Source organism: Microcebus murinus, chromosome 26 (assembly GCF_040939455.1).
Source record: "Microcebus murinus isolate Inina chromosome 26, M.murinus_Inina_mat1.0, whole genome shotgun sequence".
Lineage (NCBI taxonomy): Eukaryota > Metazoa > Chordata > Mammalia > Primates > Cheirogaleidae > Microcebus > Microcebus murinus.
In genome coordinates, this window is record NC_134129.1 from 5,014,936 (window position 1) to 5,034,019 (window position 19,084).

Below are 19,084 nucleotides of genomic sequence, written 5' to 3' on the forward strand. Positions count from 1 at the left end.
TTAAAAAAATTAAAAGTTTATAAGGTAAAAATGCTGCAGTCAGCTAAGGTTAAAGGAAAATTTGTTATTATAAATTAAGTATCACTTAAGTGTACAGTGTTTATAAAGTCTATAGTTGTATACAGTAATACCCTAGACCTTTACATTCATTCATTGACTTACTCACCCAGAGCATCTTCCAATCCTACAAGCTCCATTCATATTAAGTGTCCTATATACAGGTGTATGTCTTATTGTATTTTTACTATACTTTTTCTATGTTTATATATGTTTGTATTATAACTGCCTACAGTATTGAGCACAGTAAGATGCTATACAGATGCTGTATTAGAAGTAATAGGCTATACCACATAGCCTAGGTGTGTAGCAGGCTATACCACCTAGGTTTGTGTGAGTACATTCTATGATCCCACAATGACTAAATCATCTAACCACTCATTTCTCAAAACATATCCCTGTCATTAAGCAATGTATAACTATATCCAGTTTTTCAATGAATAAATAAAATTTGAAAAATTATATGAGAGACATGTAGGTCCTTCTCTCAGGTAATTAACAGAATAATGGAGTTAAATTTAGCTCTCTGATTTTCTTTTCCATGAAATCTTTCCACGATTAGTATGTAAACTCTACATGAATTTGGTATCTACTATTTCTATAGATAATTACATTTTAAAATAGCATTATGTGATCAGGAATACACCAGTTTTATCAACTGTTTTAGATGGAGTGGGGATTGTTCTGTGGTCATTTAGTTTGGGAAGCTAAAATGATTTTTTAAACTGGCATTTTCCAGAATGTTATCATATATATGTATGCTGAAAATTTCCAAGAGAGACATTTTGAAGATGAATATTCATTTGGAGGGCCATCTGATGAGATCAATGCTTCAAGAAAAACACTTTGGAAAACAGTGCCTTAGTGGACTCTATACCCATAAGCCACTTTTCGATTACAAAATAAAATGGAGATTTGATTGACAGGTTTAATTGAAACTGTCCCATCAATACAATAATCAAAAGTGTCAGTAACAGGAATGTTGTTACCCAAATTTACTGGGGGAATAGCTAATTGATTTTAATAGAATATATTTGCTTCACAAATCTAGTAGTTAAAAGTAAATGACAGGTTTTTTTTTTTCTCAGAAAGTTATGATGACATAATATGAAGTAGATAAAATAAACATTCTAATCTGAGAGTTAAGGAAATATGGCAAAGATTTTATTTAAAAAAAAACACAGAAAGAGGGATAACAGCAGGTTACTTGCAGAGCTGGTCCTTCCAAAGGACATTTGTCTTGGGCCCCATCAGGGCTCTGATTGCTTCTGGTGGCTGTCCTCTCTATTGTATTTCCCCATGACTGCCTTTCCCTGGTGACCCCCAGTCTGTCAGCTGTAAGGTTGGTAAACAACCCCTATAAAATTAATGTACCGAATTATATTGAGGACTGTTGGGTCATCTTGCTGCCCCTCCCATAATTTTAACTGGGATCACTGACTTTAATACCAAGAATGAATATTTAAATGTTGAAACCTTTAATCCCTGGAAACGACCAAGGGAGACGACAGTTTCCTTGCTCACGTGCCAGGTGGCTCATGAGGCTGGCCTTGATTTGGAGCCAGTTCGTGGATGAATGATGGTAAATTTCCATCATTGATGCCAGGGGTCTCATCTGTGAGCAATTTAAGCTTCTGGTGGAGAAATGTAATCTTTGTTCAAAGAGAATTTTTCTAATTTCCTCATAATTAACTTGTGGAGACAAAGGCAGCCATTGTGACCCAATGAAAGGCTGATTGTGTGAGTAAAATCTTGTTGGATGTCTTTTGTCATATACTGCAGGACAGTTTATTTTCATCACCGCCTGCTACCTTTTCCTTCTTCATGGGTTTGCTTCTCTAGTGTACATCATGGAATTTGTGGAAATTAAAAAACCAAGACCTCCCCGATTATGTTTACTAAAGAAGACCACTAAAGAGATTGACTAGAGAATACTGCTTGCTACTTAATTACTTTTCTTTTTCTTTTATTAACAAGAATATTGATTCTTCAAGGAAGTGGCTCACGTTTAATTTTACAGTGACCTGAAATAAATGACAAGCATATGGTTATTAATCTCAATGGATCATTTTCTTGGTAATTCATAAGTTTATTTGCATTTTATTTATAAATATTGGCTTAAAAGTATATTTAGTTCAAGGACTGGGAAACTTTCTGCTCAAGAACACTGAGTAGATATAGGAAAGAAGGCAGAAAGAGGCTTTTAGTGGTAGGTGTTAGCTGAAAGTTTCCTAAAACAACCTCTGAGTCCTAATTTAGTCTTTAGTATAGCTGTAATCCCTCAATTCAACCAAATTGACAGACAATCCACTTTGATTTTGATATGATGAGACAATAGAGCCCCCTGCTATTGGTCAAACACATAGGATTTTACTATACTCAGACATTCAGAAGGTAGGTTTGGTATTTGAGTATTAGAAAAATCACATGATTTTCTAAGGATTAGGCTGAGCTCTGTCTTAAAATCTAGGTCACCAAGTTTATCTCCTGTGATTTCCATTTTGGTTAAAGTTTTCCCTTATTTAGCCCTCTAATTCAGTCCAAAATACACAGTTGTTGATAATGGTAGAAAATGTTAGAAATATTTTGTAAAAATGTTTTAACAAGAAAGGGCTTGTTTCTATTATATCACAGCAAATGAGGGGTTTAAAATGCTATGCTGTTTGGATAATGGAAGGCCACACATATATATCTTGGAGTGGAGATTCCACCAATTTCTACCAGAGAAAAACATTGAAATAAATTGGAACTTAATGGGGATAACTGGAAACATTATAACACTTTTTCATGAAATGATACATTCCAATCAAACAATAACAAATAACAAACTTAAACCCATGGTTGTACTAAGCATACTTACCACTTATTTCATCTTGAATTGCACGGTGACTTTCCTTATTCTTTAATTTCCATTAGGAGGGGTATTTGTAGAGACAGATGCAGGAATTGGAAAAGGAAAACCAAAATATCTATAGCAATAACTTGGAGGATATAGGAATTGGGGGTATGGGCGAAATGGATTTCGTGGGGGCACAAAAATCTGTAATGATTCATCGCTGTCACTGATCTGTTGAAAGAAAGAAATGAAAAAGATTTGTTTTATTCTTTACAAAGGAGAAATAAAACAGCCTTTTACCATGTGGGTCTTCATTTTTAACCTTTTGCACTCAGATGTCGAGTGTGACTCGACACGGTTGGCATCGGTAGCAGCTCGTATGTCGAGCCACACTCGACACGTAGTTTCACCGCGGGGGGAAGGGGGATTTTTGTCTATTTTCCCAGTATCTTTTCTTGTTTTCATTAGCATGAAAGGACAAGTAAAATGTAAATGCCGTCTCAACTGGTGCCACCACCTAAGCTTATCTTTTGCATCTGCAGCAATCTTGAGTAGGAGGGTCCAAGGCATGAGTCGTTGCTTCAAGCCTTTTTGAGCTTGCATCATCTTCCCTTGGTAAAGAACCTTCCTTATCTTTTCCTCACCTAGGTTTGTTTAGGTTTCTATTGGCATATCACAGATGATGTCATGACACAGGGTTAGTTGGGTGATTGGTTTGCCCTCTAGCAGTCGCACGTTCTGAGTGAATTTCCCCTCTTCAGGATGGATAAGTTTTCCAAAGACATAGAAAGCAGCGAGGATGAATTTTACAATTGTACAAAGAATGCCAAAAAAGAAAAAATGAAAAACCTATAACGCATGTGAAATTTATTAGGAAACTAGTACATGATCTTGTTGGAGAATTCAGAGATGGTACACTAACTTCCAGGGGTAGATTATTATCCACTAACTTAGAGCAACGTTTAGATGGAAAGCTCCATATAATCACACCTCACCCTAACAAAAAACACAAAGATTGTGTTGTTTGTTCTAACAGAAAAATCAAAGGAGGAAGAAGAGAGACGATTTATATTTGTGAAATATGTGAATGTAGACCAGGCCTTCATGTGAGTGAATGTTTCAAAAAATATCACACTATGAAAAATTATAGAGATTAAAATTACTCTTTGAATGTATCAATAATTTGAAATATAAAAAAAGTCCAAATAAGTTTGTATGAAAAGAAACTTCAGTTTTTAATTCTACTGCTGCACTTTGTAAAATGTGGGGTATTTAAAAAATTAAATCCCGAGTAGAATAAAGGAATCGAGAAAAAGCAAGCGAGTGCAAAGGGTTAAGCTTTAGAAACTCTAAAATAATTTACACTTTCTACATGTACTATGCACAAGTATTTTATTAATTTGCACCATGTCAGAAAATTGTTTAGAGAAAACCATGTTCCTGTATCTTTCTACTCAAAGCTTGATTTTTCCAGTAATCTCTTCTGTAATCATAAGGCCAAGATGAAGTGTTAAGGTGCTATAAAATTTCTCCCTTCTCCTTTGTACGAGGTCTTTACCCAAACCACATGGTAAAAACTCACTCTCTTTCCATAGCTCTCTTCTTTCTTCCTTCTCTGCCTCTATCATCTGTTCATATCCCTATCACTTTATTTATTTTATTTTATTTTAATGTCAGCATATTACGGGGTACAAATGTTTAGGTTACATATATTGCCATTGCTCTGCCCAAGTCAGAGCTTCAAGCATGTCTTTCTCCCAGATGGTGTGCACCACACCCATTAGGTGTGAATATACTCACCCCCTCCTCCCCCCCACCTGCCTGACACCCGATGAATGTTACTGCTATATGTGCACGAGTGTTGATCAATTAATACCAATTTGATGGTGAGTACATGTGGTGCTTATTTTCCATTTTTGTGATACTTCACTTAATAGAATGGGCTCCAGTTCTATCCAGGATAATACAAGAGATGCTAGATCACCATTGTTTTTTGTGGCTGAGTAGAACTCCATGGTATACATATACCACATTTTATTAATCCACTCATGTATTGCTGGGCACTTAGGTTGTTTCCACATCTTTGCAGCTATGAATTGTGCTGCTGTAAACCTTCGAGTGAAGATGTCTTTTTATAAAATGTTTTTGTTTCCTTTGGATAGATGCCCAGTAATGGGATTGCTGAATCAAATGGTAGATCTACTTTGAGCTCTTTGAAGTATCTCCATATTACTTTCCACAGAGGTTGTACTAGTTTACAGTCCCACCAGCAGTGTATGAGTGTTGCTATCTCTTTGCATCCATGCAAACATTTATTATTTTGGGACTTTTTGATAAAATTAATTCTCACTGGCATTAAGTGATAGCTCATTGTGGTTTTGATTTGCATTTCCCTGATGATTAGAGGTGTTGAACATTTTTCATATGACATTGGCCTAGGTAAAGAATTTATGAAGAACCCAAAGGCAATCACAGCAGCAACAAAAAATAAATAAATGGGACCTGATTAAATTAAAAATCTTCTGCACAGCCAAGGAAACTATCACAAGAGCAAACAGACAACCTACAGAATAGGAGAAAATATTCGCATGCTATACATATAATAAAGGGCTGATAACTAGAATCTTATATAGAACTCAGGAAGATCAGCAAGAAAAAAAATCAAACTACGCCCTTAAAAAGTGGGCAAAGGACATGAACAAAAACTTTTCAAAAGAAGACAGACTAATGGCCTATCAGTGTCTATATCCTTAACACTCTGCTTATAGTTTTAGACTTGAAACCATGCTTTCCTGGCAGCAGCACCTCCATAAATATAAGCAAATCTCTAAACAAGGCTTTCTCCCTTCAAATTTTATGTTCTTTCTCTTAAACATTTGGTTAATTATTTAGATCAAATAATCCTTGTGTAAATTTGCTGCTGTGGTGGGATCTTCAAAACTGGCAGATACTGCCAAATACTACGGTTTTAAATATTTTTTACCTTCATTGGAATGGGCCTTGTAGGAACAAGCGGTTATGAACCTTTAGTAGGCTAGATAATTCTAATGAAAATACCATAACCTATTTGATCACAGAGTGATTCAGGTTTCAGTCTGGTGCCCAGGGCGACATGAGGTGCAGAGTTAATTCCCTTCATACAAGCAGCACTCAAATCCCTGGAGCCTAAACCTGTGTTGAGTGCTACTACCCAGAACTCTTCAAGAATCTCTCTAGAATTTGAGAAGTTTGGATAAATGACGATCTCTAACTACAGTTAAGAATAGATCACAGGGAAAGCAGAGGAAAAGTAACTTACGCTTCGTCTTACTCGTTCCTGGTCTGGAGTGACCTAAAACTCAGAAACAGTGAAATTAATTCAGTTCATGCTCATGAAAACACACAACAAGATATATACATGAGCACGAGGAAAATAATTTGATTAGTTATTACCTAATATAGTTTCATAGTATCCATTTTTTTAAATGTAGAATTTGTCCAGAAAATATTATAGAAGCTATTTTCCTGAAAAGTGTTCATATATATTCTTAAATGGCTCAAATCCACCACAGCACCAAGACTATGTAGAATTGGATTATGCACTGACCACTTGATGATTTATAATTTTTTGAGGCTATAATGCTACAGGGACAGGTGTTAGGTATTCTGAAAGTAGAATAGAGTGTGTGGAGGGGAAAATAAGCCCTAAGATTTATGAATTAAAACAAAAAGTATAGGCATGCTTTGCTCGAAAAAAGGGATATGTTCTGAGAAATGCAACATTAATGGATTTTTGTCCTGCAAACACCATAGAATGCACTTACACAAATCTAGAAGGTATAGCCTACTGCACACCTAGGCCGTGTAGTGTAGGCTCTTGCCCCTAGGTTGTAAATCTGTAGAGCATGTTCTTGTACTGAACAGTGTAGGCAGTTGTAACACAGTGGTAAGTATTTATTTATATAAACATATTTAAGCATGAAAGGTACAGGAAAAATACAATACAAACATAAAAAATAGTATATCTGTATCAGACATGATGAATGGAACTTGTAGGACTGGAAGTCGCTTTGGGTAAGTCAATAAGTGGTGAGTGAAAGTGAAAACCTAGGATATTACTGCACACTACTGTAGACTTTATAAACAAACACTACACACTTAGGCTACACTAAATCTATAAAAACATATTTTTATTTCTTCACTAATAAGTTAACCTTAGCTTACTGCCACTTTTTTACTTTATAAAAATGTCAATGTTTTTACCTTTTTGCCTCTTTTGTAATAACACTTAGCTTCAAACACAAACACATTGCTGTACAGAATATATTTTCATTCTTTATATCTTTACTTGATATGCTTTTTTCTATTTACTTATTTATTTTTTACTTTTTAAACTTTTTTGTTTCAAATTAAGACACAAATACACACAGCCTAGGCCTATGTGGGATTAGGGTCATCAGTGTCACTGTCTTCCACTTTCACCTCTTGTCCCAAGGTCTTTAGGGACAGTAAGTAACACACATGGAGCTATTATCTTCTAGGGTGACAAGGCCTTCTTTTGGAATGCTTCCTGCAGGGCCTGCCTGAGGCAGTTTTATAGTTAGCTATTTTTTTTAATAAGTAGAAGGAGTACACTCTAAAATAATGATAAAATGTATAGTATAATAAATAGACCAGTAACATAGTCTTTCATTATCATTATCAAGTATTAAGTACTGTATATATCAAGTATTAAGTACTAGTATTAAGTATCAAGTACTGTATATAGTTGTACGTGGTCTACTTTTATATGACTGGCAGTGCAATAGGTTTGTTTATACCAGCGTCACCATTAGACACTGATAATGTGTTGTGCTACAATGTTATGATGACTACAGGGTCACTGGGCATGGGAATTTTGCAGCTCCATTATAATCTTGTGGGACCATCATTATATATGCAGTGCATCATTGACCGAAACATCATTATGTGGCAAATGACTGTATGAAAACATTCTGGAATGTAGAAATGGATACATACCGGGAAAGCAGCAGTGACTGCCAAGATGGTGGTGATCAGAAAGAAAACCTTCATCTTATTCAGAAACATCCTAGAAGTCAGCAAAAAAAATATAAATTCAGAAGATCCACTTCTAGTATAGATATGTCATTAAGAGCTCATGGATGTTGAGCAAGTCACTTATAATTTTAGGGCATCAATCTGTTTTTTAATGAGAGCATTTTTAAGGGAAATTCAAAGATGTTTTGCAATTTTTAAACTATATCGCATCAATTCTTTAAAAAATAAGCATTCACATATTATTTAAGAATAACACTGGTAATAAAAGTAAAGTTTCTGGAATAAAATAATGCCTTGGTTTATACAGAGAATGTTAGTGTGGAGGGAAGTAGTTATTTAGTGATCTCAGAAAGTTTAAGCCAACATTACATATAACTATGTCCTTGAAATTAATTTAGGTTATAGAATTATTTGCATTGCTTCCAGGCAACCCCCCAAAATCCAAGGTGTTTAGAAGATTCTACTTTAGATGTTCGGGAAAGTTCATTTTTAAAGTATTTTATTTTAATTTTCATTGCAGATTACTTATATCATACACATTATTATAAAGTATCAGTGACAATATTGATAGTTTATATTTGAGAAAACTGAGCTAAATTAAAGATTTAATCAATAATGGAGTAGACCATAAAACATAGAACTTTTGCATTTTCTTTTAAAATATTTTATCACAAATACAATAAACGTGTGTGTATTACTTGATTTCAAACAGTGAGGAATTTTCTACATGGCGTGGTATCAGTCATTATTCCTCCTCTTTGTCATGGTTTGGATGTAGTAGATGTTAGCGAATATATAGGGGTGTTTGGGAAAGGCAGTCAAGTTGAAAAGCGGAGTTGGCTAGGGGACTTTTGTTGAAGTTGCCCTCATTTTTATTTGTTTGTTTATTTATAAAGCATGTCTTGTAACTGATTAAATGTTAAACATTATTCTAGGTGTTGTGCATATATAGGCATATCTCATTTATTGGGCTTTTTTCATTGCATTTTTCAGATATTGCATTTTTTACAAATTGAGGCTATTTAAAACTTTTTCATTATTGTAAGATATTATAATATCTTATAGAAAAGATGTTGAGACCTACCTACTGCTCAGGAAAAATAGATTCCTTTCCAAGTATTGACAACGCACCTAATCACCCAAGAGCTCTGATGGAGATGTACAAGGAGATGAATGTTGTTTTCATGCCTGCTAACACAACTTCCATTGTATAGCCCATGGATGAAGACTTAATTTCAACTTTCAAGTCTTATTATTTAAGGAATACATTTGGAGGGCTATAGCTGCCATAGATAGTGATTCTTTTAATGGGTCTGGGCAAAGTCAACTACTAACCTCTAAATAATTCACCATTCTAGATGTCATTAACATTTGTGATTTTTGGGAGAAGATCAAAATATCAACATTAACAGGAGTTTGGAAGAAGTTGATTCCAGCCCTTATGGATGACTTCAAGGGACTCAAGACTTCATTGATGTATTAGAAGTAGCAAGAAAACTAGAATAAGAAGGTAACCTGAAGATGTGGCCAAATTGCTATAATCACATGATAAAATTTTAACAGCGGAAGAGTTGCTTCTTATGGATGAGCAAAGAAAGCTGTTTCTTGAGATGAAATCTCCTGGTGGAGATGCTGTGAACATTGTTAAAATAACAACAGAGAATTTAGAATATTACATAAACTTAGTTGATAAAACAGTGGCAGGTTTTGAGAGGATTTCAATTTTGAAAAGTTCAGCTTTGGGTAAAATGCTAGCAAGCAGCATCACATGCCACAAAGATATCTCTCATGAAAGGAAGAGTCAGTCAATGTGGCAAACTTCATTGTTGTCTTATTTCAAGAACCTGCCACAGCCACCCCAGCCTTCAGCAGCCACCAGCCTGATTTGTCAGCTGCCACCAACACTGAGGCACGAGACCTTCCTCCAGCCAAAAAAATTATGACTTGCTGAATGCTCAGATGATTGTTTGCATTTTTTAGTAATAAAATATTTTTAACTTAATATATATACACTGTCTTTCTAGACATAATGCTATTTATACACACTTAATAGAGTATAGTTTAGTGTAATAATAACTTATATGCACTAGAAATCCAAAAAATTTATGTGACTTGCTTTTTTATGATATTCACTTTATTGTGATGGTATGGAACTGAACCTACAGTACCTCTGAAACGCAGCAGTTGGGAAAGTTCCTGTTTTATGGACCTTATTAAGCATACTGTTACAGGTCAATATATTACAAACTTTTCTAAAGATTACTTAATTTAATATTTTACATTGAGGATTGCCAATTTTTCATTATCACTATTATTTCGGGGTAGCTTTGAGACAATTAATAGAGATTCTAGGGAGATTTTGTCACCTCTCAATATTTCCTATATATCTATGAGAAGAATAAAAATGTAAAAGAAAAAAATGTGGCAAAGATTTGAACCTGTATTCAATTTTGATCATATTTATCAAAATTTGAATTAACATTCAGAAATATACCCAATGATATGATTTTGACAAGACAGAAACTTAAAATTCTAGTCATGTTCAGACTTCTATAGGCAGATTGACAGTATAGGAAATCAACACTAAAAATTATACACACACAGACACACGGAATCACATATACTCCTCACAGGCATACTTGCACACACATAGCCTACTTTCTATGTGCAAGCCATTGAGCTAGACACTTTCAGGGATATAATGAGAAAGCATGATTTCTTCCATGCAGAAGCTAATTAAGACAGATATGGATATTTTTATAATGTAAAGCAAAGTGTGATATACACTGTATGTAGAAATTATGAAATATTGAGGGTATATAGAAGGAGAAAGAGATCAAGGAAATAGTTTTGGAAAGGATAGAATTCAAGTGGGACTTTCACAATAGAATGATTTTCAACTAGTTTCCATGGTTATTCAAAACCACATTAAGCTAAGAAATAAATAAATCACATCATAGACTCTTCTGGATTATGTTTTGTAGTCGGGATATAGCATAACTACCAACTCTCTCTCTTTTCTGCTTCTCAAGGTGTGACACCCATAGCAGTTTGTTGCTGTGTGCTAGAGAATAGACGATGTCCTAGATAAGTTAGATGCATCTTCCTGGGACATTGTTTTCAAGGATTTGTAGGAAAAAGACTCAAATAATTTTTATATTAAAATCTACATGATATGTTATAGAATGGAAGGCAAATACAGCATACATTTTAAGGATAAAACGGGGGCTACAAAGAAATTGACACTTGCTCATACTTTAGAGAATCCTTAACAGCACATGTTCTCTTTTTCTGACTTGAGGTCCATATAATTCAAAATGATGAACCTGATTCTCCGTAAGTCTCATTGTGCCCCACCCCCGCACGAGCACTCCACCCCTACAAAGATTCATTTACGGTCATTCTAAAATATGCACTTACTATGGCAGGATGGTGATTTTAAGGAAAAGTTTTGTAAACAGAAATAATTAAGATGATCATCTAATTACTAAGTTTACAAATTCAAGCAATCATTAATGATAGCCTTGATAATTTTAACTTTGACAGTTTACAGAAATATATATTAATATATCTATAGAAGAGACATGTAACCTTAGTTTGCAATGATATTTAAGATCTGTCTTACCTCAACCTTTTCTCTCAGCTCCTTCTCTCTGATGCTGTTATGAGAAATGGTAAGTGATTGGCCCTAGAATATTACAGCTGTTTTATACACTCAGGGTGGGATGGAATGGGGAAGTCTGTGGCTTGAAGGTCTCTCCCCTGGGATCAGCCATTGCTTAGTTGAATCATCAACTATTACATTGTGTTGAAATTGGGGAATAACCAACATTTACATTTTCATAGACACTTTGGTTGAATAATTACCAAATACTTCCCTTTGTGTGGTTTTCTTTTTCAAATTTTGTGTATCTTGTATGTTTGAAGCTTATCACTTCATATGATATTGCTTCATGCTCTTGTTTTAAATTTTTTCCTTTATTTTCCATAGTTAAAAATATTTCTAAGTGTCCTATTGCTATTGGTTGTATATAGGAAATCGTGTTTGGTAGTACTATATTTTAAGAAAATAGAATATAAAAATGTTAAAGGTGGGATTAAAACTTTAAATATTCGATACCTAGCATAATAACTGCCCTATAGTAGGTAATCAATAAATATTTGTTGTTTAAAGAATATGCATTTGACTTGCTCTAAATGTACTTGGATAAACTGAGATCACAAAATGCTTTGTGAAGGGAATGAAAAGGACTCTAATCCAAAAAGAGAAAGGCTGATATGTGCGAAAGAGTATGTGTTGCCACAATGGAGATGACTAGGCAACTGCACAGCACTTGCTGTTGGTTGCTATTGTTGATACTATAATCTTTCAGTAGCAGATTCTAAATATTAGTGTGGCAATGTGATGTATTGCTGACCCAAGAATTACTGTATGGAAAACACTGTTTTTCAGTGACATTTTAAAAATAGTTTTCAGTAATTAATCCTGATTCGTACCCTTGTGCAAATGTGTAGGCAAACAAGGTGACTCAGTTTTCATGCATTTGGTGTATAAACTTTTTCAAGGTCTTTTAAGTATTTACTTTTAATATGTTAATTCTATAATATTTAAATCTGTACTGTGCACATTGTGAATAATAAATAATTATTAGCTGAATTGAAGAAATGTTGCCTTATTTTAAGAAATTGCCACAGCCACCCCAGCCTTCAGCAACCACCAGCCTGATTTGTCAGCTGCCACCAACACTGAGGCACAAGACCTTCCTCCAGCCAAAAAGATTATGACTTGCTGAATGCTCAGATGATTGTTTGCATTTTTTAGTAATAAAATATTTTTAACTTAATTTATATACACTGTCTTTCTAGACATAATGCTATTTATACACACTTAATAGCATACAATATAGTGTAATAATAACTTTTATATGCACTAGAAGTCCAAAAAATTTATGTGACTTACTTTTTTATGATATTCTCTTTATTGTGGTGGTATGGGACTGAACCTACAGTACCTCTGAGACATAGCAGTTGAGAAAGAATGGGCCCAGCTTATAATGGCACCAAGTATGTGCTTCATAAATACTTAGTGAATGAACTAAGCTCTTTAGTACTTGCTTTGCACATTTCTTTGTGTTCTTTATCAGTTATACCATAGCTTGAAGCCCAAAGGGCAACAGCTGAGAAGCCTGTGTATTAACTGTTTCCCACACTCATGACATATGATTTTACCAATATAATTTGAATTTATAGCAAATTTTATTAAAATTTGATACATTCCATCTGGCTTAAATGATAGAAATTGCCACACTTGACATATACTACAAATAGCTTACATAACCTATTCCTACACTTCTCATCCCCTCTGTAAAAGACATAATTTCTCTAGTTAAAACTAATATTGGTTTAAATATAAAACCACAAAAAATTAAAGGCCTCCTTCTTTGCACTCTCACATATTTTTTCTATAATGTTTGACGAGCACTTAAATATTTTGATACAGAACACGGTTTACAGGACTGGCACCATGTCTGTGTTACACAGAGCTGTATAGGTGGTCTTCCTGTGACTTCTCCTAAATAGGCATTTTTCCCTGATCCATGCCCCTCTTGCAGAGGTAAAGAAAGTGGCCTGCAGAGTCATGTAGTTGGGTCTGAATAATTTCCTTCCACTCACTAGCTGATTTAACTTGGACAAGTCTCTTAACCTTTTTATAACCACTCAGTTATTCAGTATTAAAATGACAATAACATTTTTTCCTAATTGCTTTAACAATTTAAACCAAAGCAATGCTTTCTAAATGACAGTGTGTTGATATGAAAAGCACAAACTTGAACTGCTAGTCTCCTTCAGCTATATATGTGATCTCCACATTCATGGTTCAGAATTTTAAGTTTTGGCACTCTTTCTTTTTGCTTTAAATTATGAAAATATAAGTTTTCTGCCTCTAATGAAGATTCTAATTATACATAGGTATATATGTACAAACACACACATTCACAATAGCAACTATATGGAATAGACAATAAACATACCTATTTTATAGATAAATAAAATGACCCCAGAAAGTTAGATATGTGGCTGGGTGCTAGGAAGATCACTTGAGGTTGGGAGTTCAAGACTAGCCTGTGCAAGAGCAAGATGACATCTCTCTATAAAAATTAGAAAAATTAGCTGGGCGTGGTGGTGGGTTCTGTAGTCCCAGCTACGTGGGAGGCTGAAGAAGGAAGATTGCTTGAGCCCAGGAGTTTGAGGTTGCTGTGAGCTAGGCTGACGCCACTAAACTCTAGCCTGGGAGACAGCAAGACCCTGTTTAAAAAAAAAAGATATCTAAGATTATAAGTAAACTATATAACTAGAATTCAGAATTAGTTTCTAACCTCAAGACAAGGAACATGAAATGAATTAGGGAAAAATCCACCTTGTGAATCATATGGAGACTGTAAAAATCTTAACTAATTTTATAATCTGTTATTTTAAAAACCACTTTATATTAAAAGAGATTACATTCAAACTTGTTTGAACAGCAGATTACTTTATCATATAGTCTTTTAGTTTTGTATACTTTAAATCACAACCAAATATTTAAAAAGGTGGTACATTTTGATTGGGACAAGGAAAGTTTTGGAAACAGCCACAAAAAGATTTTTTTATCATAATGAGTGGGATATATTATAAAGCAAACATTAGTAATTATTTTAAAAATGTGTCAAATATACAAAATGTTTCATATAATTTGATATGATATACAAAGTGTATGGGCAGTATTCTCATGTATTATAATTTGGAGAGAATTGGTAAACAGGCTGCTTAGCTGTGACTCTTGCCATTTAACTTATGAAATTATTGATAGAATCAGATTTTTCCAATGTAGGTTATATTCATTAATTCATTAAGCATTTATTGTGCTTTTAAGTATTTGTTATATGCCAAGCACTATGAAAGGCACTGTATAGGTGACCCATGCCTTCCTAGAGCTCATAGCTTATTAGACAAATTAAACAATGATAACAATAGAATTTGTATGTGAAATGACTGAGGAAGTACAGTGCTACAGAAATACACAAAAGTAAAGACGTGAAGGTCAATAAGGCATTAGCCAAATGAAGAGGATTAGGAGCAATGTTCTAGACAGAGAGACGGGAACAGAGTGTGAAATATCAGAGATTGGAGGTACCTGGCATAGTCCATGGAATATAGAAGAGTTTACTTTGGCTGGAGTGCCATGATCATGCTTTGGCGGGGCGCAGTACTGAATGGCAGAGGTATCACCAGGACCAAGTGATTATGGACATTTAAAGCCAAGTAAAGGAGTTTGAAATTTAAACAAAGACCAATTGGAAGGTATTGAATGGTTTTAAGCTAGAGAGGGACATGGTTAGGTTTCCATTTCTGAATAATCACTCTATATGCACAGAATGAATATGGAGCTGTTACATGTCAATCCCCATAGGCTGTGAGGGAGACCTTTAGGAGAGCAACAACAGTGCAGAGAACGAGAAAGAGATTTGAGAGATATTTATGAGAGAAACCCTTTGGGAAGAATATAGACTTGCATCTTCTGGTAGTGACAAAGTAGCTTATATTGAACTAATGTTTCTGTTAGTAACAGTTACAAACTCTGGGGAAAATATGTAAAACAACAGATTGAAGCCATCGGACAGTAACCAAATGCAGGCAGAAACTCAAGGAGGTTAGATTCTTGTAAGAAGGGTGGATCCACATTTGTCTGGCTTTTCCTTTATAGACATTCCCCATCTGTAGCATGTGGGAGCAGGTGAACCTCAGGAAGGAAGTCACAGTCCTACTAGCGTGAGACATCAACAGAGGGAGTTTGGGGATGGAGAGGAAGAAAGTCCCGTAAAGAAGGAACCTCTGAGTAGAGAGCCTTGAAATCTGTGTGTTCACTTCTCCCAAATCCTTGGCTCACCCTGAAATATGCAAGATATAAGGCAAGATTTTAAGGAGCCCAGGTGAAAATAACAGCTGGAAAACTGAAAAAGCTGAGCAGAGATTTTAGCAATTTCTTTTTTTGTAGATCCTGAGTTAGCAGTTAGAGCTCTACCCACGTAGAGGACTTCATAAACACCTCAGGCTTTCTACTGAAACACCAGAAAGGCGACACCATAGGTTAAAAGACCATGTTGATAGGACTGAGTTTTGCCCCAGCACTACGGGAAAAAATTAAATAAATACTTGAATAAGTAAAACAAAACAAAACCAAGCTTCTACAGCAGGGTGGGGGGGGGCAGGGGCAAGATATGTAACCCTAACAATATTTGTACCCACAGATTGAGATAATAAAAAAAAATTAAAAAAAGAGATCAATGTGGCAGAGGAAAATAACAAAATTCAGGATTCCTATTTTATTATTTACAAAGTTAGCATACAGTAAAAAAAAAAAAATTACCAGATATGTGAACCAAGAGAATGTGACCCATACTCACAAGTTAAATTAGTCACTAGAAACATGCCTATAGTCTGTCCAGATATTGAAATCATTTAAAATACTAGAATGAATATGTTAAAGTATTGACATGAATATGATTAATACATGGAATGAAGGGAAGGGTTAGAAAACTTCTGGAGAGCGAAGAAAACTGTTAAAAACCTAAATGAAAATCCTAGAATTAAAAGAGTAACTTGTAAAAATGATCAAAACAAACAAAACAGACAACTCTAATTGTGGGTCAGAAAGTGAAGAAACTGAAATTCTTATATATTGCTGACCAGAAGATAAAATAATATAGCCACATTAGGAATTATTTAACAGTCTCATGTGCTTTGAGTTAGATCTACTTCTTGGTTATTTACTCAAGAGATGTGAAAACGTGTGTTTACAAAAAGATGTGTACAAGAATGTCCCTAACAGCTTTATTCCTAAAGGCCAGTAATTGGAAAAAACCCAAATGTTCTTCAATTGGAGAATGGGTAAAGAAACTGACATATCCATACAATGTAATAGACCACTTCAGCCATAACATGGACGAATCACAAATGCATGATGTTGAATAAAAGAAACCAGACACGAAAGAATATATAGCATATGATTTAGTTTACATAGAGCTCCAAAATTGGCAAAATGAATACATGTTAATAGAGATAAGAAAAGCAGTTGCTTGGCATGACGATGGAGAGACCAGATTGACTGGGAAAGAATACAAAGTCCCTGTGTGGGGTGTTGGAATATTCTGTATCTTGATAAGGTGATGGTTACAAGGTATATATATTTTTATACACTACACACTTATGGTGTATTCATTTAAAAATATTACTATATGAGGCTATGATAATAGATGGATAAAGATATAATGTTGGAGAGCAGTCATGCATAGATCCTATATTTCAGTCTTGAACTAATGCTGTTATAAAACATTTAAATAGGAAGCATCCTGTAGATACGGGTTGGTAGGAAAAGTTTTGAGGATTAGCAAATGTAATCAAAGCTGATTTTAGAGAAATTTTTCTATGTAGAACTCTTCTGCTCAAACCCATTCAAAATCAAATAGCTTTTCTCTTTGCCTTTCTCTTACTGGGCTGGGAGGGGGAGATTGGGATCCCAGGGTTAAAACAAAAAACAGTTCTAAACATGTATTCTGGTGATGATTCCATAAACTGCACACTCTTGTCTTCTTAACTCTGTTGACAATAATGATAGAATTTAAAGCCCTTTTATAAAATATTTTGAAAATGTGGATTATCTCATTGACAGTGATCATAGCATTCAGGCATTTAAACATGGCGGCTGCAGATGAATACCTAAATAAATCTTAACATTTTTTCAGTCACAGATTGGATACTGAACAGTCAGAGATCAGGCAACTTGTTTTCAAGCATAGAATCACTCAATTGGATACATTAAAACTATCCAGAATAATAAATTCCTGTTAATATTGCCTGAAATAAATAAATTCAGCATGTTTAGTTTGACATTAATGTTTCCATCAAAATGATTATCTTGAATTAACTTCTTAATGCATTATTTTACTAATGTAGTAGTACTTATCTACTCTATGCTCTTATATATTTAGTATTGCATTCATATAACCCCACATGTATTAGTCAGTGTTTTCTAGAGCAGCTGAACCAATAGAATATACAGCGTACCTTGTTTTATTGCACTTTGCTCTGTTGCACTTCTCAGACACTGCACTTTGTTTTTCACAAATGTAAGGGCGTGGCAACCTTGTGTCAAGCAAGTCTATCGGTGCCATTTTCCCAACAGCATGTGTTCACTCCATTAGCATTTTTTAGTAATAAAGTATTTTTTAAGTAAGGTATGTATTGTTTCTGGACATAATGCTATTGCCCATTTAATAGCCTACAGCATAGGTAAACATACTTCTATATGCACTGGAAAACCAAAAATATTCATGTGGCTTGCTCTGTTGTGATATTTGCTTTATTGCATTGGTCTGGAACGAAGCTCAACACCGTCACTGAGGGAGGCCTATATTGGGTATATAGAAAGAAATTTGTTATGAGGTGTTTGCCCATGTGACGATGGAGGCTGAGAAGTCCCAGCGTCTTCCATACGCAAGATGGAGGCCCGGGAAAGCCAGTGATGTAGTTTTCAGTCCAAATCCAAAATAAGTCGCAGGCTCAGTCTAAGTGCCTGAGAACTAGGGGATCTAACGTCTGAGGCAAGGAAAGGTAGATGTCCCAGCTTAAGCAGAGAGAGCAAATTTGCCTTTCCTCCACATTTTTTTTGTTGTTGTTCAGGCTTTCAGTGGGTTGGGTGGTGCCCGCCTGCCTTGGTGAGCATGGTCTTCTTTACTCAGTCTGCCATCTCAAATGCTAGTATCTTCTGGAAACACCCTCAATGGACACACCAAGAAATAATGTTTTACCAGCTATCTGGCCATCCATTAGCAAAGTCAGGTTGAAACATAAAATTAACTGTCACATGATATTTTTTAGAGTATTTATTACTATGTCCCTTCCTATTGCCAAACTCTTGAGTTGACCATAGCCTTATACTTAGTTTTATAGTTTTTCATGAGTTCTTCACTGTCCCCTCTTGAGCAGAATAGTTATGTTGTGCTTATCTTTCCACTTTAGTCCCTGGCCACCTCTTGTATCCTCTTTCTTAAAGAGAAAAAAAGGAGTACTGTTTTAGGATTTATTCTAAGAGCTTAATATGACTTACGTCATGTC

At 34.8% G+C, this 19,084-nt stretch overlaps 1 protein-coding gene across 1 annotated transcript in view; it reads right to left on the reverse strand.

The window, feature by feature from the left end:
* The window catches only part of ODAM (odontogenic, ameloblast associated), a 37,605-nt gene that overhangs the window by 9,872 nt on the left and 8,649 nt on the right, over positions 1–19,084 (reverse strand). The window contains exons 11-12 of the mRNA XM_012785940.3: positions 7,892–7,961; positions 6,192–6,224 (exon numbers count right to left, since the gene is read on the reverse strand). Coding sequence (XP_012641394.2) covers positions 6,192–6,224; positions 7,892–7,961 — 103 coding nt within the window. The remainder of the gene's footprint in view (positions 1–6,191; positions 6,225–7,891; positions 7,962–19,084) is intronic.